At 31.3% G+C, this 27,526-nt stretch overlaps 1 protein-coding gene across 2 annotated transcripts in view; it reads right to left on the reverse strand.

Annotated features, from left to right (window-relative positions):
* The window catches only part of Ten-a (tenascin accessory), a 297,917-nt gene that overhangs the window by 100,100 nt on the left and 170,291 nt on the right, over nt 1-27,526 (reverse strand). For both annotated transcript variants that reach the window (XM_035092066.1, XM_035092067.1), the window contains one exon: nt 20,066-20,141. In XM_035092066.1, coding sequence (XP_034947957.1) covers nt 20,066-20,141 — 76 coding nt within the window. The remainder of the gene's footprint in view (nt 1-20,065; nt 20,142-27,526) is intronic.

Below are 27,526 nucleotides of genomic sequence, written 5' to 3' on the forward strand. Positions count from 1 at the left end.
CAAGCATCAAACTACATCTGACAGTTCTAGTAAATTTACCAATCGTAGTAACCCTTTGGCATGCAAAGTAACACACTGTGCACCGAGATTAGACGACTAACTCTTCGAGAAGCAATTTCAAAGCTGGGCGAGGTCCGAATCACAGGACGATGAGATGAGAGAGAGACTGACTGCGGGGTAAAGAGAGAGAACATTGACTGGCAATCACCGGGGCGTGGTAGAGACCTACCCGAATGTCCTTGAACTCTCAAGTCCAGTCTGTCATTCAATCGAATTAATCTCTTGAAAATTTCAATCCAAAGCGAATAGGAGTATAGACCAACTTTTATTATTGGAAGTTGTTGAAAATCTATTCTTGTTATATTCCTTTTTTTTTCTATGAACGTCGATTGAGTTTTATGGCTCGTTACATGTTAAATCTCTAATAAAACGAAATTGAGGATGCAGATCGTCAAGTAATGTGGACCAGATTCTTTTCCTCTGGGTTGTCATCCACCACTCGCATTTTATGGCTTATTATAACGTTAAATCACTCTACATACGATGTACGCCATCCCTGAAAAGATTTACGGGCCGTGATAAAAATAATGCCAGTATGTTCGTGATCATGTGGTTGTCTAACAGCCACATCCGCCACTTGTCGTTTTATTGGTTTTTTTTTTTAAACTTGTTTCGCTAATTTGATTGTTATTTATTGTTGTTGGATAATCGCATGTTCATTTGTCGAAGGTAATTATTAAAAAATAATAAATTATAGCCTCAACGATACTCTTCATTACCTACTCTGTCGATCATTAATAAAAAAAATTGTATGCCTGGTATTCAGACACGAGGATGATGAATTTAGCAAAGGTATTCATAAGTTTATTACCACTGTCAAAAGGTTTCGTAAGTGTTTCAATGAAATTTATATGCTTCATTATATTCTTCAGTGATGTTGGAAATTTTTTGAATAGCAGATAGAGAAGAACACCCGGTGAGAAGTGTAAAAAATTATAGAAGGGCAAGTGATGTATGAAGTTGAGAAGGTAAACTTGTTGACATCAATAATGTAAAAAAAAAGATACAGGAAACTGGCAACAAGCCAAAAGCGGTGAATCTTTAAAATATTCTTTCGTTCACACATAGAAAAGTATTTCATCTCGTGGAGCTTTTTTCATCTGCAATACTTGAGTGAAAAATGGTGCTAAATATGAACGACTAGACAACTAGATAGGTTCAAAAATACTAGTAGATTGAAAAACAAGAGAGTTTCAAGCATTAAAGAAAAATAATTGTACTAAAAATTCATGACCTAGTTTGATAAATTCATGATGAGAAGACATCCAAAATCGTGGCTCAGAATATTTTGTACTGTTGAAATATGAAAGAGAATCAAATTTCTTTTGTACAATATAATGTATGGATTCTCAATGCATTATTTGTTCTGAAATATATTTTAAGGTTTCAACAGTATTTCATAAGGTTTTTGATCATTATTTCACGTAGTTTGGTACAGTGGACGTTTATTTTCGTGGAGAAAAAGTAAAAGATGAATGGAAAAAAAAACTAGAGTAGTCTATATACCTTTTGGAGAATAAAACAAAAAAGTATCAAGAGTAAAAAGCCAAGAAGAGCATAACCAATTGACGTGTGAGAAGGTTTTTCATGCGAAACAAGAAGAGGTTTCAACTTGCTCAAGAAAACATGGCCTTTCCGTATTTCACGGAAGACATTGGCGGGCCCGGAAATGGTGGAAAACAACCCAGCCACTTTTCTCGACTGAGTTTAGAGCTGTCAGTGCTCGCACGTGTGAAATTGAACTCTCAAGCTCGAGCACCAGATACCAAGAATAAAAGGAACTGCTCTTTCTATTGAAATCTCAACAAATTAGTTTTTAGTTCTTAGATAAATTCTTGAGAATGGTTAAGGATCAACTCGCATGCTTCTGTGAAACTTGATTGATAAGAAAAATATTATTTTTGAAAAGAACTCTTTCGTTTTTAATACCAAACTGATGATACTGATGTTTTAAGTGCGTTTGTCACGAAACAGATGTTAGGGACACGTGAGTGGAGTTGAATCATAGATTCCCTAGATTACAGAGTGGGTGGTACAAGAACTCAGTTAACGGTAGTGTGGTTTTTAAATAAAGAGAAGTTATAGAAGATGATAATGAGTGTGTAAATCTGAGCTTTTATATGAAAGATTCTTTTTCAGTGAGTAATTTGACTTTTTTTAACACAAATTTCGGTATTATCATTTTTTTGTGAAAATTTTTCTGTCATTATCAATGATGAAAAGGTGAAACAATGAAAAATATTTAATAATTTAATTTATAATAAAGACTGATAAATTTTTTTATTTAATAAAGTATTTACTGTTTGAAATGTCTGAAAAAATTGTGTGAAATAAAAATTATTGAATAAAAAAAAAAAAACTTTGAAAAATGTTATGAGCAGAATTCAATTTTGAATTATAATTGAAACTTTATGAATAAAAAATAACCTTTTATTTAAAACAAAGCAGAGTTGAATGAACGAACAAATTAACTGGGTCATTCATTAAATAAAATTTTAACTATAAAAGAGATATAAAATATAAATTAATAATTTATGGAATAAGTATTCAACTCATATCCTACTATCTTTATGGAGAACAAATAGTTTATTTTTTTTTAACGGGCGAGTTATAATATTTTTTTTTTTTTTAACTTGGGAAACTAGTTCAGGATTAAAACCATGGCTCACACGATGTAAACAATAATGAAGGATTCATGAAAGTTTTAAAATCGCTAAAAGAGCTGAAGAATGAATTTAAAAATGAAATAAAGTAAAAATGACTGTTGAATTTTTAAAAATTAATTGATTTGGAAAATTCAAATTTATTTTTCAAAAAAAAAATTTAATCATATCTTGAAAATTGTTTGAAAGACATTTAAAGTTTTTTTTTTTCTCAATTTTCTAAGATTGGAATATTTATAATAATATTTTTTAAACGAAATGATATAGATGAAAAAATATATTAACGATATCTGGATAGAAAAGAAAGCAAAGAAATTAGAAGGGATGACAGAATCATTTGAAAGTCGTAAACTCGATTAAAAATTACTGAGATTGTGGTTATGTCTTATGTATATTGGAATGAGTAAAACGGCAAACTTTATTCCTTCAACGGTGCGAGATGGGAAAGCGGAAAGCTCGCAATTACGTATTTCAAGGAGTAACGTCTTACTTTAAGAAGCCACGATAGAAACTTCGAAATGACGTCCGAATAGAGAGAGAGAGATCGAAAATAAGTGAGAGAGAAGGAAAAGTATTAAAGATAAAAGTTAGATACTAAACAATAAAAATAATCGTCGTCGCTATGTTCGAATTGAACTTTAATAATGTCTTTTATTATAAATATATTTCAACAGAGCTTTTTTCAAAACTTTATCAGCATTTGATATTGATGATTTTACTCAAGAGTTTTGATTATTATTTTCACCATTTTTGAACCATTAATTAATGGTAGTGAATTAAATTAATATTAATTATTATAGAAGTATGTGAAGCAGAAAAATTAGGACAAAATAGTAAAAATATAATTATAATAAAAAAGTTAATGATAAAAAATATTAAAAGAAAATCAATAATAACTAAAAAAAAATTGATCATTATATTATTTTCTATTGCATACAAAATGAAGTGGTCTTTCACAGACTGCAATATGTAACTGTAATAAAAATCTCAAAGTTTTTATTAGCACAAGTCTGAAACCGATTTACGATTTCCGTGAAGAGTGACACGCAAAGCATCCATTAGAGAAAATTCATACGTAAACAAACAGTCGTTGGAGAATGTTGGAATTGGAAGAAAATGGAGTTGTCCTAGCGGAGTGGTTGTCGTCGTCATGTACAAGCGAATGGGGTTGAAACGAGTCTCTTTCGAAACGGAAACTCGGTCAACCTACTGAGAAAATAGTCTTTCAGCTTTGTCTTTGCAAAATTGTTTACTTCAGTAAAATAGACCAAACCGCATCCTTCTTTTTATTTCACCAGTGTGTTCTTCATTGCCAAAACTTTCCCTCCAACTGTCAGAACTTGTAGACTCTGAAACATTTTTTTTTTTTATTCTCTACCCACTTCATTGCATTTGTCCAACTCTCTTCTCTCTTGTTTTTTTCGCACTCTCTGGTCTCGCAGGTTTCTTCTTTATATACCTTTTTATCTTTTTTCGTACGTGAAATCACTGCAGCATGGTCAGTTTATTTTAGCGTTGGCATGAAAGAGTACTAGTGTACGACGGAAAAAGTAGTAGCGAGCGACGGTAAAATTGAATGGAAAAGCAAGGGAGACAAGGGAGAAGTGTCCCAAGCGAAGGGGTGTGACATAGACGAGGGTGAGTGCAAGCAATTTTACGGACAGCATCGCTTCTCCGCGGTTGTACTGCCTCACTACCACGTCAAGGGTGGTAAAAGGTTGTGCGATCGTACACAACGCACTTACTCGTCCCTTTTTTTTTTTCATTTATAACACAAAACACTAGTGATGACTGTGAATACAGAGCTAATATATTTTTTAGTGTTTTGTCCGAATTTTTAATAAACATAGAATTTCGCAATAACAAAATTGTTATTGAAAAATGAAAAATTTAAGAGAAAAATATTGAAAAAAAGTTTAATATAAAATAACGTTTTAATCTTCATGCACACATTGTTAATTATATTCAAGCTTCCATTTAACAACACTCTGTTTTATAAAATTGAATAAAATTTATATTGTCCAGCAGAGTTAAACTCCTGGGAAAATAATATCTCATTTTTTCATTAAATCGTTTAACATTATTTTACCTGAAAATTGCAAAGTAATTCCTGATGACATTTTGAAATTTATTTTTCAATAAGAAGTAAGAAAGTATTTTATTTATTGTTTCATCGTAAATAATAATCTTACTATCAACAAGTTTAGTTGTAGTAATTATTGGAAATTATAGGTATCTATGAAGCTACTTAACTGTCTAATTGAATCGAAAATATCCATTATTAAACTGTTTCAGAATAAATTCAAAGAAAATAACTTTTTAAAGTCTTTAAAAAATAGCGATAATTATTTTAAATCACTCTATAAATAGTTTGAATCCATTCATATTTAGCAGTATAAAGTTTTCGAGTTATTTATTCAAATTTCTTGTTGCTTTCCATTAGAGATTAACTTCGTCTCAACCACTTTCAGTTTAATTACACTATTCTGGGGATTACAGCCAGAGAAGTCAGTACACTTTAAACAAAATTTAATCATTCTAGAAAAAAAAATCCTCATAGAAATAAGATGAGTGTATATATTAATCATATTGTTTTGTTATGGGAATATTGAATAATAAAAATGTATATAGAAAATCAAGTAGTGCGAAACCACTCGAAACATTACAGTGGCAAACTAATTAATATAAATAATGAATGTCATTGTACTTGATTGAGTGTTCCTAAATACTTTAATTATAAGAGCCATTCATTGGAGCGATTTCATGTTTACATCCGTTAAATACTCTTGATATACTTCATGGTTGTACACACTCAATACACTCTACTCAATATCAATTGATACACAATATACAAAACACAGATCTCCCTTTCGTGTCATGAATATTATTTCCATGTTATACATGTAATTATCACAAGTAATTATTGTCCACAATATTCTCTTATTTTTTTCAAGCATTAAGGTAATTAATTTACAGCATTTTTACTTGGACATTATTTTAATTACTTAAAATATTCAGAAGTTAAAAGTATTTTCAAGCACTTAAGGAATTCTTGTTTTCGTCCTGTTTGATCATTGTTTTTTTTTCTTCTTTAGGATGATTGAAATTTTTTATTGTTTCATTTTAAATGAACTATTGTGAGCCTTAATTAATGCAATACAGCTGTGAATCATTGATGAGACTATTGCAGTATTGAATGGAAAACTTTTGGGAGATGAATATTAATAAGTAATGAATTTTAACAAATATTTTGAATTTGAATAAAAAATAATTTACTTTTCTATCGGGTTTTTTTGTGTATTATTTTGAACTGAATAGTATTTGATACAGAATATTAATGAATTATAATGAAAAATAAACTAAATTAACTTTTTTCCAAAAGAATGATTTTTTTTTTTAGTTAATAAATAATAAATAAAAAATATTAATCACATCAACGTTTTTATATAACCCTTTTCCACCTCTCTATTCTTTATTTCGTCACTATTTTTTTTCTTTAAGCCAATGAAATTTTTCCCTTAAAATAAAGTATTGTGTGTACAGACCCAAGCTAACACAATATAGTTGTGAAGCATTGCAAGACAACAGTGTATATATAGTTCTAGTCTGTCGACTCTTGTATTTTAAAATGAGAGTTACATCTGCGAGGCATGTGTTGCACAAGGACTAGACGATAGGCAATTCGTCCTGTACATTCGTAAACCTCGGCGTCCTGTGGTGCTCTCAGCCCCCGGATTTGTTTTCTACCACTGTTTAGACCTTTCGAGTCTAGGGCTTAGCATCTTCCGGTTTCAAGTGCTTTTGCTGAAAGTATCCAAGCATCTTATTCTCTCGAAATCACGTTTCCTCTTGCGTAACATTCGACCCCGCATTGCTTCTCGAGTGTTTTTTTTTCTTCTTTATTTTTACAAGTACACACGACAGGGCGAAAAATGTCCCGCATCGTTATCCTTTCTCATGAAATTTCTACATGAGTGTTTCGTTTAACGTTTGTCAATGTCATTGAAAACTATTAGTGATGGCTCATTATTCTCAACAAATAAATACAAGAGAGGAAGTCATAAACAATTGTATTTTTTTTTTGTTTTGGAGCTGAAGATTTAAAAAAATATCTGAAAATCATTTAGAAGAGAGATTTTGAAATAAACCGAGTCTAATAATTTTATTATCATTTAGGCTTCTTGAAGACTAATTTAACCCTACAATACATCCAGTTATACATAAGGTACAAACTAATATTATTAATAAACAGTCTAGATCTCAAATAGAATCATATAAATATTTTCTTCAGACTGAAAAAAAAAGGTAGCATTGTAGGGTTAAAAACAGCTCTAATATAAGATGGCAAGATCAAGATGACAATCAAAAAACTCATTGGAAAATAATTATACAATAATCTATTTAGTTGTAATAGATCTGGTACCAACATCATCAAAGACCATCAATAATCTATCACCATTTTTAACAATCACTCAAGAGCAAGTAATAATAACTTCAAAATTTAGTTCGATTAAAGTTTGTCAATTAAGTGTAGAGCAAGTTCTTGGTCATTTAAAAGTTGAGGGATTGAAGAAAATAAAAGGGAAGGTTGATATGAACGAACGATAAGACTTTGGTTAATACAAGAAGAGCTTGAGGTCTTGATTTCCTATGGTTTGAATATCCAAGTGCGGTAGATATCTACAAGAGATTCGACATTCTGGCTGAAATTTAATACAAACAAAACCAGTTAGCTCAATCTATATGTATGTGTATCTATATATCCAGGTACCCTATATCCTTTCTACAGCATGCATCGTTCCTGAAGCTTTGATGTGAGCATTTACATTGACAACGTTATCTCTCATCATTTCCGATCTCTGTGCATATTTACAGTGTATGCATACTTGAATCTGCGTATAAAACTTATGGACATTTTGTTCGATATTAATTGAACGAGTGCCAGATTTAGATATCTCAAATAACAGACACACGAAGCTGTGAAATCCGAACGAGATATTTTATCATGACTATTGCGTGACATTTATCAGTTTTTTGTTATTTATACTCTATTTCCAATTAAGATTCACAACTGTTGGAAATCACAGCTGCATTTTATCAATAGCCAATACTCGCTGTTTAACTGTAATTGAAGTTCTTCACAAGAATTCATCAATCAAAAAAATCACCTCACTCATATGAGAAACAAAGAGTCTCTTGTTTGGATGGTACTTGAAGATACTTTTTTCCTGCTAAACTTGTGCTCTTCCTTTTCTTCAAGATGACCAGACGCCGAGAACCGGAGCCAATCCTCTTCAATTAATCTCAGAGGAGACTGGCTGCTGTGCTCTGTTGGGACCACTGACATGTTACAGCGTTAAATTTTGGACGTCTTTGCGTGGTTCGTTGGTCCAACATGGTCGACATGTTGAGGTTTCACATCTTTATGCAAAATGACAAGCACCATAAAAAGGGAACGATTCCATTTAGGCCTTAGCATAGAACAAGTCTGTTGTTAAATTTACAAAGTGCCTTCGTTTCGACGTTATTCAAACTGCTGAAAATGACAGGACCACATGCAGGGTTGGTGTAACATGCTTGAAAACGTTACTAATAGAATCAAGGGCTAAAAGCCCTGGTGTAATTTTTCTGCTATCGTACACCAACACTACCTCTGAACTTCTAGACCTACACTCTCTCTTGCTGCTGCTCCTAAACGACATTGTTTTGAAATTGGGTTAGCTGGAGTTGATTCAATTAGCTCGAGGGATATCCTAAGTGATCGAGTGGCGGTAAAGCTATTTCGAATGCTTTGTCGATGCTGCCGCTTGTTCGTTTGCATAGATACCTTGCTAGTTTTCCTTTCCATATCATGTCAAGTTAAGCTTTTTTATTCTTTTTTTTGTAGCAGCTAAAAAAAATGAACGCTTGCATGCACTTAATGTGATGTTATTTATTATTTAATCAATTCTAGTGAATTGTAAAATTTATGCTATTGATTTTAATTGCTTTTTTTTTAAACCAATGGTCAGTGAACTTTTTATTTATAATAAAAGTCTTTAAAGTCATTTTAAAATGATATGTAAATTTGAAGATGTAGAAAATATTTTTAAAAAAAAGAGTAAATATTTAAAAACTTAGCTTTGCTATTGGAATATTTATAATAATTTTGTAATCTTCAATTTGCCCAGAACAAAAATGAATGTATATTTAAACAAGGAAGTTTGAATTAAAATTGCATATTGAAGTTTATATAATATTTATATTGGAGAAAAATTTAAAAAATTTGATTTTCTAACAAAAAGAAAAAAACTAGAAGGAAATATCTATGTATAAAATATTCATCCAGATTTTTTTTTAGTGCCAATCAGATAATCAGAAAAACGAGGACAAGTATAATGCTTATATCCAATGTATAATAAGATAAGATGATACTTAGAATATATTTATATTAGTTACTTTATTCTCACTTTCTCACACACGTTTTTTTATGTCTTTACTTTTTACGAGAACACTTTATGACACCTGAAATGATATAAAATTGTGAGGAAATTATCTAGATGAAAGTGTGGAAAAATGTATGAGATTTTTTTATAGCTAGTGAATTGAATTCAAGGAGAATAGTAAAACAAGAGTTTTTCCGTGTTTTATTATAAAATCTCATGATGAAAAAAAAATAATATAATGCTTTTCCTCTTAAATACAGTCGTATTATCACCAGTAGGCAAAACTCGCTCAACTCTTGGAATGACGAAAATAAAGCCCACACGACAAGATAAAAATGTAGAAAACAAAGTGACACGCGAGCTTGAATATATAAAAATGTGAAGTGTGAGTGAGATAAGTGGAAATGAAACTACACAAGAGAAAGTAGAGCAGTTAAAGTAAAAAGTAGAGGAGTGAATAAAGGGGGTTGGTGGTGGTGAAAAAGTGAAAAGGAAAAGTAGTTTGATATGAGTCAGTGTGATGGACTGAAATGAAAACAAAGGAGCCATTGGTTTGGTAGACGAAACTATGGTGCGATAGTGGGTAATATTCGTCGCCTCGACATTTAATTCTTGTCTTGATGTAGACGTGGCATATGGCTGACATTGGCGTACAAACAAATACATGAAATGAAACGATCGAGTGATTTGAAATGGTGGTGGTTGTACGATAGAGAGACCCCTAGAGCCCTTATGGCGTGATTTCTAAATCATATTCAATTTCTCCGGGGACGTTCGACGTTATTGTTATGAGGGCGCGTTTGAATTAATCCTTCGGCATCGCAAACAATTGGTCGCGCGGCATATCTCGTTCGGTCACACCTCGTGCATTTCATGCAACAAGACTATGCACACACTATATGCGCTGAAAATTGATTTGTTCTCGAATATTTCTCACAATAAACTCGTCCATCCGAAAAAGCCTCACTTATAATGAATGTATTTCAATATTTAGATTTTTTAATTTGTCTTTTTCGATCTTTGTTTCTTTCAATCCATTGTTGCAGAATACATTCATTAAAAAGATTAATGAGGAATTTTAATCCGCCTTTTCGTTTAAAGTTTCAAGTGGATATAATTAATTTTTTATAGAAAAATTTCATTCTATTGAAAAAAAAATCGTATGAGATTTAGTTTCATTTAAATACTCAAATTAAACCACTTGAGTAGCGTAAAAATATCCAATCATCTTGATCAATAACTTGGTTGAAAAAATTTCTAATTGTGCTCCTTGCATGTCCACCTACTCTTCTTCTTCCCACGCTGATTATTAATTGCTGACTAACTACAAGTATTATAGTTTATAATAAAACATTATAAATAATTATAATATAAGTATTATAAATAACTGCTTGTTTAATAAAGATTAATTATTTATTATTAGCACAAATTTCTGATAAAAGTGTAGAAATATATCAGTGGAGTTTATAAATATAGGATTAAAAGTGAGATAAAGTAGGATGAAAGTGCATTGATAACTACTAACGAAATAGTCAAATTGAAATAGACATGAAAACAAGCATGAAGGATATTCGAAATCAGCTGCATACCTTTTTCAAACTTGTTATATACGTGTCTATCCTACATCTATAGTTTTCGTGCTCACTTTCTCGTGTATAACGAGCCTTATAGACGGCTTCAATGTACTCGCCCGGTGGTGAACTAAACCCTCGACAGATATATTGAATGAGCTTGAGAGAGCTGGTGTAGCTGTATGTTCGTGGCTTAGGGGTAACATAAAGGGGGTACTAGGGGGTTGGCTGGTCGGATATTGTTAATACGTTGATAGGTAACCAGCCAGTAAATTGAGTGCAAAACCACTGCATCCATTTTTTCCCATGTATTAGACTATCTTTTTCTATTCATCGATAACAATGTACACAAATAACTACAATAATCATTTTTGATTTGCTACTATTATCTTTAACCTTTATTCTCTCTCGTTCTTGCTGTTTTATGTTGGGATATGAAAAATCATCATTTGTATCCATATTTTTTCATTCAACTGCCAGTCATTTTAACAAAGTGACCCAGATGAAAAAAAAAGAGGGGATCAATTCCAAGGTCAAGAGTTTTTGATAAAATGTTGGCACCCTTTTGGAGTGTAGTCAAGAAAATGATCTTAGTTATCAATACCACACACGTGTCGCTTTGATAACGACATCATCATGTCTTTTTTTTCTCATGATAAACCTGAGATGTTGGCTATTTTCTTTTGACAAATGCTCCAATCGTGTTCTGCACAAAAATTTCTGCCAAAATTTTCTTTTTTGGTCCTCTGTATAAAGAAAATATTTTTCATTTTTTTATAGCTTGTATTATTTATAATAAATTGTATTTTTTAAATAAATTATAGCTGATTACCATTTATGATCTTCAGTTCAGTCCATTATAATTTGCATTGCAAGAAAATAAGCAGATCTGTATCCATGAAAAGTATTATAAAATCATTGGATATTTAATGCATGTTTCTATGACTCCTTCAGCACAATTGAACAATTGTAATAAAATTATAAATGCTTAACGCAACATGTAACTGATGGGAAGTCTATGTTAATAATAATGTCGTGATTATGAATTATGATGTACCGGTCGTGATAGAGAAATTTTTCCTACTCTTTTTCTTCATTTTATTCTGTCGCCAACAACAGAAATGCACTATGGTCGATAAAATGGAGCAAATTGAATTCTACGTTCACAATCAGTCATTCAGTTCCCGAGTCGCGTTTACGGATTTGATTACGTAGGCCCGAGCGCCTACAGCAGATGTATCGATGCGAAACGAGGGAGAGAAAAAGGGGAAAAGTATAATACGAGAAAGGAGAACTTGGAAAAAAAAATAGCAAAGAAAAAAAAAGATTCTAGATTCTAAAATGTAAGGTGCATTAAAATTTCTTCAATATGATCTAATAATAAAATACTTTTAGTACAAATGGAGTGGGCAATATCGTATCTTACCAGTGAGTAATCCATAACTTGACTGGCGTCATATAGAAGAGCTTTTTTTGTTTAAAATCTACTTTACTTAATTTTGTTTCATCCCGATGTTATATTTTTGTGGCAAGATCCACTCAAGCAAGGCTTGAAGTTGATAATGAGATTGTATCGATGGTTTCAGTGTCTCCCTTTTTTTTTCTGCTCCTCAACCACGATAATCACACAAGCTCTTGTGGATTTATAAAACAAAAAATGTTTATAAAATAATTCAAAAGTCTTTGAGATAGAATTCATTGTTATTTTAGTATTTGATAAAATAATTTAAACTTTTTAAAATCAATTAAGAAATGATTCATAGCAGTTTTATTACATGAACAATACATTTATTTCTAATTTAATTTAATAAAATATTTTGATATAAATTCTAAAATCAATTTTTGATTTTAATACTAAACTTTTGATTTAATTCATTGACTTTTGAAATGTTTACTTTTTTTATACCACAGAATTAAAATAAATTGATCAACTTTTTATTTAAAAACTTCTGTGAATAAAAACTTTGATTAAAAATAAACTATTTGCAATACTTTATAAAAAGAATAGATACATGAAGCTTTAAGCGATTTACATTTTTTCCAATAATCAGGAATCTTAAACAAATTTTTTTTTTTTTCCTTTCAATTCTTCAATACGTTTGTAATTTTTTTTTTTTTTAATTAAATTGTGATGAAAGAGAATAAAATAACATCATGAATTTTCATTATAAGTACATCAAAATTGACATGTTTGTAAAAATAAACTCTGATTAACTGTAACATCAACCATCAAAGTGATAAGCCATAAGCTGTAATACACTTTTATTTTATACATACACTATTTTTATCGAAAGATTAAATGAATAAATCATGAAGCATATATAATATAAATACAATATCCAACCATGTGAATATTTAACCTACATTTCACAAAAAATCAACCTCTAATCTATTTTACTCGAAACATAAATTATATTTCAAATTAAAACATTGCCTAAAGGAAGTTCATTATTAATTAAGCCACACAATGAAAAAAGCACGTGTTTTCTATAGTTAAAAAATGAACTTAATTAATATTTCATTCGACCCAGATATAAAACAGATATTTCAAATGACAGAATTTTATTCGATAGAAAGAAAAAAGTGTTTGAGATTCTTATAAAGGATATTGGAATAAACGATGCCGAGAGATACAAAGATTTGCAGAGAGGAATATTATTGAAAAATGTCTTATTAGGTGTATTATTAAATAATCTTTTTTTGATGTTTCTTCGTCGTACATTCGTAATTGATCCTATATAGCTAGGATTCATGTATATGAAATCCTTTCGATTTGAATGGCGCGTGATTGGATGGGCAATGAAGCGAGTGGTGTGCAGAGAAAATGCTAGAGAGAAGAGAGTACAAGTATAAGGGGGAGAAGGATGTCACGAGATGCTGCAACTACCTCCAGCTATTAGAATATACACTATAGATACAGGGGGTAGTATCTCTGATACGCTTATATATATGTACAGGAGGGGTTACCCAGGTAACGCATCATACCCCTGTGTACCCATGGTAACCGTTTCAACTACACAATCTCCCATCAACAAGCTGGTGGTTTGCATTCCTCCCCTCGTTGGCCGACGAATCGCGGTGTCACGTGGGTAGCTTGACGATTTTTACCGTACCATCATTTGTTCTTGAATGATATTAGCAAACTATTCAGAGACTCGTTGCTGAAGGACTATTATGGGAGACTTATGTCTGGAGAAATTTTATTTGAATTTTTCAGCATCTTGGAAAATAGTAATTGACATTCGAGACATTGTGAATAGTTAATCTGTCTCCGACTGCTTTCGATATCTAGTTGGGATCGTAATCATCGCTGGCGCATTTTGTTTCCCTTGTTCTCATCAGGAAATGATTGGTCGATTGATCAGTTATGGAAGCTCGCGAGACACTGAGAACGACGGTGGAATGAAAAGCGAAAATATATAGAGTCGGGAAATAATTTTCTCTTGGGGTTAAACGTAAATCCTCGTCTGTGCTAACAAAGCACGATCCAACGGAACAATTATTATTTTGATATCCAACCACTCGGAACCAGATCCCGGTGTCCAACTGCGTTTCTCAACTGCTCCAATACGATTACTCTCCTACTCTCCTGTCGCTAAAAACGATCTAGTGCAGTTTGCAAGCACCACTACTTCACTCCACTACTCACGACCGACGATTCTTTGTTAAATCAGACTTAATTATTTGAACCCCTTTGGGAAATGCTGATGGCTTGGTCATAATGAAAGAAATTCTTTCGAAGATTTCCCCTACTTTGGATCCTTAATTTTCAGATCTCTACGCGGTCAAAGCCACTGCTTTTTTTGTCCTCATTCTTTTTATCTTCATTATTCACATTTTTCATTAACTTTCCGAAATAATTAATAATTGTCTGACGTAAGATGCTCAACTTGCTGTAAATAAAATTCTGCGCGATGTTCATTAATGGAAATAAGATTATTTTGATTATTAATAAATCAAGTTATGCTTAGAATAAATATTTCTAAAAGTATTTGTGCTATTTTATCACGTGGAAGCTCCAATAAAACATTCATCAATCTTAGTTATTACTTTTTTTTTAATTATTATCGTCACTCGTGTGAATAATAGGAGTAAAAATATTCTATAAAAAGGATTATCTTTCATATTTATGTGGAAAAAAAATCGTTAATTTATCAAAGTCAAATTATTTTTACTGAGTTATTTAAATAAATAAAATTGTAGACAAATTGTCAACAAATTTGTTAACAGTGAATAATTGAAATGATGTTTGAAAATTTTTTCTTACAATCTCTTTGATGATTCTAACTATAGAATAAAACTCTGTATGATGTTTGACAGCAAACCAAGCATTATGAGAATTTCTGTAATGTTTTTGTAAGCTTGAGACGAGTTGCAGTAGTTTATCTTGCTTAGTGTACGATATTAGTCCTGGTGGCTTTGGTGCAGCATCTTGTAAGACGAAACGGATCATAATGTTCTTAATGTAATAATGGTCATTTATCTAGATTTAAGTTTTACAATTGGAATGTTTAATTCATTGTGTCAACCGTGTAACATGAGTTTAGTGAAAATGTTGCTCTATAACATTGCACAGAGACAAACATTGCAATAAATACTATCTATATTTCAAAATAAATGCAATTAATCGTTCTATCAAATAACATTGAAATAAATATAATAACCCAATGACATTGACAATATTTGTTCCATTATCGAATTATTTACACAATTACCACCGCATAATTTAATGAAAATGGGGCAATTTCTTAATTAGATAAGTTGATCTCACTTGCCAATCCTCATTTGATTTACAACTCACCTGTTTTATCAAGATGCAATTATGCACCCTCACTACTCATATGGGGGATACGCTAGGCGGATTATGCATAGGCTCATCGAATGGACCAAAGGGAATCCCTGTTTCCATATCTCTACAGCTGCATGACTCTCTTGTCCCTTCTCTTTGAGCCTCTGTACTATTTATATCCTCTCATCCGTAACTTGAACTGTTTTATCGATCCACCTGATCCATTCAACGAATCTTTATTTTATTTTAATCTCCTTTTTGATTTATTATTTTTCTAAAAATCTAAATAAAATTGTCATTACTCCAATAACTGTATTAGATAATTAATCAAAAATGATGAGAAACTGATGTTGACCTTTTTCCCTAAAGCTTCTTCATCAATTTATAAGTTTTAGTTGGAGATAGAAAGGAGAAAATGAAGATGCATGTTATCATTGAAAATAATCTGAAAAATAATTTACCTCGAAGGAAAAAAATATTTTGACATGGCAATGCGTTTTCTTAGATAAACTTGGTCGTGTGTATTTTCATTTCACTAGTGTTTTTCTAATGAGAAAAACTATGGGTCGTCACTTGTTATCTAGAAAAACTAACAAGGGGCAGATTGCATCAAGTCACTATCATAATTTCAAGCGAATATTTTATCATGTCTACAAAAAAGGATGAAAATAAAAATAACAAACTATCTACCAACAAATATAATCAAACGGTTTTTCTGAAATTTCATGCATGAATAAAGGATTAGCGCCAATAAAATAAATATTACGATAATTTATTGCGAAAAAATATGAATAAACGTTTAGGTAATCTTGAATAAAAATTTTTTGCTTCTATAGATATTGAATGGAAAAAGTAGACCAGTTTTTATTATTCAAAAGTATTATGGTCTTAGAATATTCATATTGTAGGTAAAAAAGTGATCCCCTATTTTATGCTACGATGTATTTTAAAGCATCTTTACGATTTTCCACAATTTTCCAGGCATATGGTTATTATGTTGGTGAATAAAAAAGGTCCTTTGATTTTTTGTGTTCTTTTCTCATACAGAAACACTTATCCAGTGTTTCCTTTGTCCATTTTTAGGACCGTTCAGTCGATAATTTTGTTGGAGACTCTCAGATTCAGCCGAGTCGACACGATTTACTGAAAAGAGAAGAGCTGGTGAGAACAACTCATAGAGTTTGGTCAAAAGAATTGGCTCCTGTCAGCGTCTCGACTGTTTTTATCCTCGTCTATTGTTAACGAATATAATCATTTCCCCAGAATTTTTTTTCGCCTCACTAAATCCTTAGAATAGAAGCGTTAAAAAAAATTGATTATTGTATCAAGTCACGCTCGTCAAACTTTTATAGCGTGCGTACAGTAAATAAATGCAAACGATTGTTAAAAGTGGCAATACCAGTGCGTGTAGAATAGTCGAAAATTAGCAACTTGGTTATCTATTTGATTATCATGCTGTTGATGATCACTAGTTTACTCGCCAAGTAGAAAAAAGTCGACAATTTCAATAGAATTACAGCTCACCCCTCTAATTTGTTGAACCCTCCAACAACATTTCAAACGGCTGAGTTAATTTTACCTTGTCTCACTGTGGCTTATCAGTGTACCAATGAAATAAAAATGTTTGAAATAAAATTCACAGAATTAATTTTTGTTTGATACACATTCATGTTCAGTAATATGACAGTCAACATGTAATCTTCGAGTTATGGTTTATTATTAAATAAATTATACTTCACTTACTCAAAGATGCTAATGAACTACACTGAGTCAACACATATCATCACCATCAACTTTAATAGTTGAAAACAAAATAAAGCTGATTTAATATAGAAAATCACTCTGGTCTCAAGTGTTAATATCAATTTAGTAAAAGCAAATATTAGTTTTCAAAGTAAAGATTGACATTTCTGAAGAAGAAAAATTTTATTCGATTCAACTGATGCTCTATTAACGATTAGCAGCTTAAGGGCAAGTTATAAAATAGGTTTTTTTGATAATTGAAGGAATGATTCATTATTCGCAACAATAATTTCATTAGAATATGCTGAATATTATTGTCTTGGTAATGAAAGTTAATATTCTGCTGCTGAAATATTCAAATGTTGAAAATAGTGTCGCAAGTATCTCGACTGCGACTTGATATATTACAATTTCCTGATGAATAATAATAAATTATAATATATTTGCAGGATTGTAAGGGATTGTGACAATGTTCAGATGAGCTTTTCAAGCTAATTATAATGATATTGTGAGACAGCGATTGCTATAGTTCTAGTTAGGTCGTTACTCCTGGAGATAGCATACAGTACAGAAAGATGAAAATGCCAGAAAATATAGGAAAGAAAGACAGGGTATGCGATTTGAGAGATAAAGGAAGAAAGAAACAAGAGCAAGGAGTTAAGAGGTAAAAAGAGAAAAATCCAAGTACGTTTTTATCGTTTTTGGTTCTCCGTTGCCTCAGCAACAGAGTACCTTCCATCTCGCTGACCCGCTGTTTCCGGCGACATGCTTGGTCCTTCCTTCCTGCTGTAGGTATACGTTTTAGACTTGGTGGATTCATGTGAGTGGCGATAAGAGGGTCGACAAATCGAACACAAAAGTTCTTCAACCTTGATCCAATCCAAATACCTTCTTTTGTTCTTTTTCTTTCAATGATTCATTTTTATGACGCTGTAAGACTGATTTATTCTTATCCAAATGGATTCGTAAGCCAAGAAACATCTTGAAAGTCAAACTCATTTGAATTGTAACATCTTTTTTCCTCAGGTGTAACCCTTCGTAATGTTCTTTTCGAGGGCATATTGATCACTTCACTTTGGAAATTTTTCAATCGATCGATTTGCATTTCCGCTTTCTATATTTATTTTTCCTCATTTTTTTTAACCCTTTTTTCAATTTTTTAAAATTTACTTTCTAGGTCAGCTATAAATTGTTTAATATTCTCCATGAACTCTACTAAATTTATCATTCCTAATAATAATTAAATTCGTTGAAACATTTCATAGTTGGTCGATAAAATATTATTAATTGTTAAATTTATTCGAACATGGTCGATTTTAAATAATCAATTAACTCCATGATATTTTGGTGATAATTTTATGACTTTTAAAAAAATAATTTTGAATTAACTCTTCATAGCCCAAGATCTTGAAAAAAAAATTATGGTGATAATGAGATAAGTTTAGGCATAAAAAAACGTTTTTCTCGGAAATTTAAAAATATTTAAATGGTTAAACATTAATAATCATCATTAATTAATTAATTAATTATTATTATTAATATTGTTATTGTAAGATTATTGTTTGTTATAGAAATGTCACATAAGGCTACAAAGGGATAATAATGCGATATTTAAGTTGGTAATTGAAATTTATGTTTCTAATAAATCTCAAACTATATTTCAACTGCCACATTAATATATAATAAGTACATTACATAACTTCAATTTAAAAGTGTTTTATTTCAATGCACTTATAATATGACGTCATCCATTTAATTAACATTGTAGTCATTTTATTGAAAATGTTTAAGTACATTAAAAGTGCCTACACTGTTAATTAAATGGATGAAGTAATATTAAAACATCTTAAGTGCATTGAAATAAAACACTACAATTTGCAGTATATGGATAAGTGAATTTTATTAAATATTAATAAATAATTTTTGATACAACTGAATAATTTATTAAAACCCAGCTTGTACTGTCTAAAGATAATTTTAAAAATAATTAGAAACATTTTCCAGTTTATTTTACTTTTGGTTTTCTAGTTAATTTAATTATCATTCACAAATGTACTTGTCAAGTGTATTAATGAGTCTGATTAATTAATGAATCATCATCAAAAATGTATAACAGTGTCCGATGGATATTAAAAGAGGAAGTATTGTTGAATCAACGTAGTCGAGACTGTCGGTAAACTCAGAAAGTAACGGCGTCGCGTCTCCTCGGCGAATAGAGGGATGAGAAAGAATAAGAGGGTGTACAGAGTAAGGGTGTTTCACGTCGCTGTGGAAACGAAGTAAACCAATATAACTGTAGGACCTTTGGGTTTAAAGTGTCGCCTATAAAACGAGCATCACGGTTAAACTTTCTGAGCAAAGTTCGTCGGCCGTACATGTCACGGCTGTACAAGAGGGGTAAAAGAAGTGTGAGGCAAGTTAGAAGCTTGTATGTGTTATATATATATATATATATATATATACTCACTAACGCTCTTCCTAATTCAACGAGATTCAAAACGTTTTATAACACCGCAATGAAAAGCCAATTATATTGCTCATATCATAGAGCCATTTTTTTTTACTATACTTGTAGCAACTATTAAAATAAAAAATAAAATGCTCCAACTCATCATCATCTTTCTTCACCACCCCCTCCTCATTTTACTTGAGAATATAACACGAATTTTTATAAGCCAGTCGACGAGATTTATTAAGGACAAATTATTACTGTATAACTTATGAGGATAATACCTAACTTTATACTCCAATTAAAAATAACTTTGAAAAAATTGCAAAATTATTCGCTGGTGCGGTTGATGAGTAAGAGCTTACCTTGTTACTGTTGGTGTTGAAGCAACTCCAGGAGATCGTGCCGGATAACTTCGAGGACTTCCCGACATCAAGTACTCTGAAACAAAATTAAGAAACAAATAAATTTTTCTTTAGTTTATAATTATGATAATGAGGTATGTATAGTTGAAAGATTGACTTTGCTAATCACCATAATTTATTATTATTATGATTATTAAAAACATTTGTATATACTCTCAGTATAGAAAATTATTAAGAAGAATAATCATCTATTAGACACTCATATAATAATTGTAATTGTAATAAAATAAATTTTATTTAAAAAAGTCATGGTTGAATATTTCACATCAAATAATTTAATCCTAATAATTTAAATACGATAAATAATTGCTTATTGTTGTACTCGAGTATATAATGATTGTTTATATTTATTAATACTCAATTGACATATAGATTATCTCATTAAATTTCATGCTATTTTCACATCAATTTCCCCCAAGAATATATTAATTAAATTCCCTATTCGGAAAACGTAGATTTGTCTTTATGCAATATTAGCACTTTCAAAACTGCAAAATAACCGGTTGTAATGCCAGCAAACCGATCGATATTATCCTACTCTAGTGCATTGAATATCTACAACAATGATCAGTCTATATAAAATCGAATAATGCATTTTCGTACAATAACATAAATAAATCGAGTGTAAAAAAAGGAAATATATATTTATAAGTGCTTTTTTTTAACAAGTATTTCCAACGTAAATGATCATAGAGATAGAGCACATAAAGCAATATACGTTCGATTCGATAAATCGGTTGGCACATAGCCATGAGTGCAAGCACTTAACTCCTCGAATTGGTGAGAGGGCTAGATGAGCTAAGAGGAAAGCACCAAGGGATGTATACGACCAGGGATTTGAGCAAGCAGGTGTGTGCATATGTACACTATCAGATTTACGCGTTTACGCGAGAACAAGAGATGAAGGGAGATAGTGGCACAAGCTCATATCGATGCGTCTCGTGTGGTACAACCGTTTAGCATGTAGCTCAACTGACGTGTGGTCCATGGCTAGCCGCAAAAAATCCATTCAACTGATTTAAATGCAATTGGGCACACAAAATTAGGTATGCCATGGAAATTTGCCCTTGCTTCAAAGAGTCACTTTACATCGAAAATTGCAAATGTGTTCACATTTTTCAAACTTTACTAACCAACAATTCGCCCCCTTTTTTTTTTAACCATCATTCTCTTTTTGTCAATAACCCTCCCAACATTCCTATAACGTTTTACAAGGTTTTTGGGTAACTAACCTTTCAAACTTGGTTTCCGCTCATCCACTCGCTGCTGGTCGAAACTTTCAGCCATATCTATATATTCTGCACTACGGTTCTGTACTATGAATAATGTATCAAATGAAATTTACTGTAGGCTTTGTAGGTGTGAAAAAGAATGATTACCTGGATTCAGTTAAACTAAAGCGTGATAGAATTGATTTATTTGATAATTAAACGAATTTTAGCGAGTAACTGAATTTGTATACACTGTTTTCTGCTTCGATTGTAATTTTATTTTTTAAATTACTCATTTGCGAAAGAGAATATTTTTTTTTTACACTACATCCGGTTCATGATAGCTGCAGTACCTAATTACAGGTAACTTGATACTGGTGGAGAGAAGACGCAGGTGTTTCCTTGATTAATGCAGCCCTATCTAGGTTGGTCGATAGAGTAATTGGCTTTATTAAGATAAATAATGTTATATTTTAATATTTTTTTTATATATAAAATATTATAAGTTATTGTTAATTTTGATAATTATTCTGCATTAGTTACTGTTAATAATAATGATAAAATTTTGTTCTTTTTTAAATTTTCAGATGTTCTTATTACAAGTAAAATAATTTATAAAAGTTTTATTTAATTTTTTGCAGCTTTTTACGATTTAAAACGCAGAAAAAAATCTGAGCAATCCAGCCTTTTATACAATTACTTGAGGTAATTTTTTTTTAGCTCACAAAGAATTGTAAACACCTCAATTATTCAGCAGTTTTTCACAAAGTGACAACGAGTTGAATAAAAAATAAAAGTATTTGGTTTTTGACATTATTTCAAAACAGTTATAACTTTCTTTTAATTTTTCAAGACTCCAATATCATTGTAAATAAATTTCTAAATAAAGTTGATTGGAACGATAGTTTTTCTAAAGTTTTTATACAACGATTATTTAAAAATAAATTCACAGAATTCTCTCTACCCGAGACTTCTCTATTTTATCTTCATATTCAGTATATTTCTTACAAAAGAAAGATAAAATTAATTTTTTGGTTTTAAGGTGAATAAAAAGAGTTAAAATAAATGTCAAAAAAAACGCCTTAAATGTTAACAGATCTAACGTGCACTGTTGACTTTAATGGAGAATCTAAAGTACCTTCCATTATACATTTGACGTGAACTACCGTCACGGAAACTTGGGTGCCTTTTGCAACTCAGTCTCTTTCTCTCTCATTAACTATTCCAACTTTCCATGTGGAAGCACGTACAATATAATGTGAAATAGTGGTAACTTTCGTTTTTCCTCGAGCTAATTAATTTTTCACTGAAGAAATTCTGATGACTGGATTAAATATGAAAGAATGAAAGCTTTAAAGCTTGTAGATAATTGTCTTTGATTCAATCATAGCTTCAAATCATCATTTTCAAATAAACCAGCACCAAGTCAATGTACTTTCTACTTATTCTAAAGGTTCAAAACAGCATAATAGTAGTGGTCAGTGTATAATGAAATTTTCGGAATAAATAATATTCTAGGATTGTTATTAATGATGTTTGATAATGTCAAACACTCGACTGGTGTGTCGCTGATGAAAGGGGGGATGGTGTTGTCATCTCTTTGATATCCCTCTTGATTATCTCTTCGATAAAGTACCCTCCATTCATCTGTTCGTTCCTTCGTCGACGTTCAAATGGCTGCTCAATCATACGCACTATTCGTCGCGAATATTCGTTATACGATGCTGTGAGTAAATGCAAGTACATCCGTTCATGTAGTTGTCAATTGAAGTATGTCATCAGTGTTAGGCCACCAATTTAATTACAATTAATCACGATCATTTAAAATGCAAATTCTACGTTTAGATCTAAATCAACAAATGGATTCTATAATTATAATTATCAGAATTTCATTTTATTATTACCCTACATTGTTATTCTACTTCTCTAATCACTCATATCGCATTCAATTTATCAAATCATGTATGATAAAAATTCAAATGGAGTTTTATATTTTTTTATTTATTTTATTAATTTATTTAATTCAATTTTATGGTGGATTGAGTTTTATTGTGTGACTGTTGGAGAATCGCTTTAATTTTATTTATAAAATTTAAATAAACCACTGGCATTTATTGCACGTTTAAATAAGCAATTTTACAAAGCCTTCAGTAAATGTGAAACATCTCGTGATAGTAGTTCAGCTGTACGAGAAATATCGCAGTAGTAACAATCAACATAGGTCAGGCAAGAAAAGGTTGATAACCTCCGCTCGCTCTGTAAATAATACTTGGAAGTCTTTCATGGACTTCTCACTCTTTCACCTAATTAACTATTAATCCTGTATCATTGAATATGTAAATAAAAACTTTTATCGTAAATAATGTTTTTAAAACATTCTTTTCATTAATCATTGTTGAAAAACAATTTTTTTTCAATGTTCAAGGATTTCTTTACCATTGAAAAAACATCTTTATTGATGAATAAACTTTTTTAAATTAATTATTAAAATATTTTCGATGACAAAAAAAAATTTTTTTAAAAAAAAGGGCTTATCTAGATTGTTATATATAAGATTATAGAATTTCTATTTATCCAAACATGTTAAATCCTCTAGAATAACAAGCCGAGTGAACAGGATCGACCCAATTGAAGGAGGAAATAAAAAAATTTATCATCTGCAGGCAGAAGTGCAGCATTTTATACAACATTCTATTTTTATCGTTTATCACTTATCAATCTTATCGAAAAAAGGTTGAATAAATCTGCAGCTGTCTGATTTGCGAATGAAACGTTGCTGGGAGTGAAATAAGTGCCAGTAAAATAGTCATTGAAAGCGAGGGTTGAGAACAGCTCCAGGTTTGTTATTACGGTGGGTATCATTGGAAGAAAATAAATATACTGGTGGAAAAATAAACGAGAAATACAGTCCTTGAGATTAATGAGAAGAGCTCATGAACAGTGATGAGGTCACGTCCTACAGAAGCTTGAATTTTGTTTCTGAGAGAATAAACTTTGATTGTTGGTTGTTTGGATAAAAATGGCGTTCTCTTGGTATATGACATCTTAGAATATCTGATACATGATTTGCTATCTAGCATTGGCATACCGTAAAGCATTCGCTTGAGTGAAGTTGAAAGTGAAATAGACCATCATTCGCTTGAGGGACGAATATTCGAGAGTAATCCAAAAGTAGCTTTTGGCTGCTCTAACTTTGAAGAGGCATTCGACTGCTGTCGACAAGTTCGTTGAGACTTATATACTCTATAGAACGTACGTTACAGAATGTTAACTAATAGCAATTGCAAACAAACGGACAATTTGGCGTGTAGATTAGACTTGAGAACGAGGAAAAGGAGCGAGAAGAGCAAGATAGCCTCTTTATTCACCATATCTCCAGGATAGATACAATCAGAGAGTGTATTCACTCGTCGTTACCCTCTATTTTATTAGAAGCTTCTATTTTCTTAACGAGTGTAAGAGCTTCCGACCTGGAAAATGTATGACTCGAGCAAGAAAAATATGTTTATTGGCTTGGAAAAACTATTAAATGATAAACATCTATTTCACTTGACTTATTGGTCTATGCATTCTCCTTAATCATTTTCAAATAAATTCCAAGTAAATAAAAATGTATTTAATGCAGGGAAAATCATGGAAGTCAATACATCATTTGATGCTGCTACAATTCTAGTGAATTGGTGGAAAATCAAATTAAGTAAGACTCTAGATGGATATAAGGTAATCGTTGATAACACAAAAGATGCAGAGAAACGAGAAGGGGACACGAAGAATGGATAAAATAAACGAAGATATTGGGAAAAGTATGAATAAAGTAATAAAACAAAAAAAAAAAGTATGTAGATGTGAATATACGTGTTTAAGTCTAAAAGAATTTCTTTGTTGTTGAACGTTTGGCTGTTTTCCAAAGAATCTTTTGGGCGTGACTGCAATTTTTTTATTTTACTCTTTATTCGTCGTTCCTTTTTTTTTTAGGGAAGAAGTATCATTTTTGTGAAGTTAATGCTATAGAAGTAAGCAATGAATATGCTAGAGTGTATTTTGAGGAATTATTAAGAGACTTTATTGATAAAAAACAAGTAACAAGAAGAAACTGAATGCAAAAAAAGGAAAAGTGCATTTTCTTTTCAGTTTCATTATTTCTTTCCTGATGCTATTTCGTGATGTCTGTATATACAACCCTAAATTGCGACATAGCGTGCAGATGTTTTGCAGGTTAAGACGTTCCGAGAACACAAAAAGAAAATAGTATTTGAAGTTTTCTTTTATTTGTAAAAAAAAATGTCGGCCAACTGACCCTCAGAAACTGCATTTAAACTTTTATACTCCAATATTTCAAAGCTCTGCCGAAAATTTGATCGTCAAGCTCTTTTTTTTTCTACAAAATAATAACTTTCGATTGAAATTCGTATCGTATATTAGTTGTTGAATAATTTTTTTAAAAAATTGCTTTTTAAAAATTCTATAATCCATTTTTTTCAGCCTCTGTGATAATTTCTGTTTTAAAGTAATTCGTTAAAAAAATTTGAAAATAAAATAAAATAGTAGAAGATTTAGTTGAAAAATGTATCAAGTTTACAGAATAATTGTAATAACCAGAGTAAAAATAATATGATGCACTTATTTCTTGTAGCAAAGTAAGGCTATCATCTTCTAAAAGCACCAAGTACTCCTTTGACTGCTTGCTGCTAAGTATTCTGACAATATTTTGATTACACAGAAAAACAATTTTATTATTTTTACCTCAACTATTGCAGTTATTTTACTCAACTTCAAATGTTACAAAGCAATATTTCTAGTTACTTTGAACAATTTATTTATTATTTATATATAAATCTCGATTTTTTCTAATTGACATAAAAATACTTGAAAAGAGTTAAAAAATTCAAACTAAAAAAAGAAATTAAATTTTTGTCTATTAAATAAAAGCTGACTTTCATCGTCGACTCGTGAAAATAGCAGAGAAAGTTAAAAAGTGCTAAATTAATCGATTTTTCTCCAAACCAAATTATAAATGTGTCGTAATTCGACAATGCAATCACCACAGTCTGTTGCGCATGTGTCAAAGTGAAGGGGAAGCAAGAGTTCCAAACGGGTAGTGTTCTTGATTGATGACAGCTCGAGGTGATTTCCAATAGGTGGTACGATCAAGGGTGAAAGCGATTGTAGAGTACAGAGAGACTCGAGGGGCGCAAGTGAGACCGATTGTTGAGAGTAGGAGACTAAAGTGAGAGCCTGTACATTGCTTGTGCTTGAAGCAATGGTAGGGTTATACCACCCTGCTGTCACGTTGGCGATCGAACGTAATCCCAAATGCGTGACCAGGCATTCCGATCAGCGCTCACCTCTTATGGATGTCCAAGAACCGTTATTATCGTTAACACCTCCTCTTCGATTTTAGCTGTGAATTTGGCAAGATACGATAATTGCTATACTAGTTTGACTAGCAATATGCCTCGTCCAAATTAACCACATTGACATCTTTGTAAATAATATTTGACCAACTACTAAAACATATCAACAAGCCATCACGGTCTACCGACAACTGTTGTAAAGGAGCTTATAAGACGTCACTTTAATGTATTGGGATTGATTGACGAGCAAGTTAAACTCGTTGCAAAGGGCTAAAATATCGATTGTCACTTCATAAACCACATGAGAGTAATTCACCTCTCTGTTTTCCTTCTACGAGTGAGAGCATAATTGTGGCTTTAATACCTAGACAACACTACCCACGTCAGTCCCTCTGGGTTATGATCGATCGTCACACATAAATTATTGTACTGGCAAATAGTCAGAGTATCGCACATAACTATACGTTCGTTCATTAGACCGAACACTATATTTACACGTGCTATTTATCGTGCCACTGCACATTATCAGAATATGGATGCTTTTGGCTAAAAAATACAAGAGTCTTCAAATGACATTCATAAAATTTCTAAAGTTTATTTTACAAGCTCTGTCAGATGATTCCAAAGCTTTTGAAATCCCCTTTTCTCTACCATCAGCAGAATGTTGAAATAAAAATGAAACTTGATGTTCAGTTCTCCAAGATGATAGGACTCTGGTGTAATAATGTCAGATACCTTTTTCAACATTTTAGTCTTCCTATAGATATCCAGTTGTCATTCTCTATATGCCATCTTGGTCAATAACCTGATCAGTCATCATTCCAATCTCTGCTACT

This window comes from Chelonus insularis, unplaced genomic scaffold (assembly GCF_013357705.1).
Source record: "Chelonus insularis isolate UGA/USDA-ARS -01 unplaced genomic scaffold, ASM1335770v1 contig_93_pilon, whole genome shotgun sequence".
In the NCBI taxonomy this organism is placed as follows: Eukaryota; Metazoa; Arthropoda; class Insecta; order Hymenoptera; family Braconidae; genus Chelonus; species Chelonus insularis.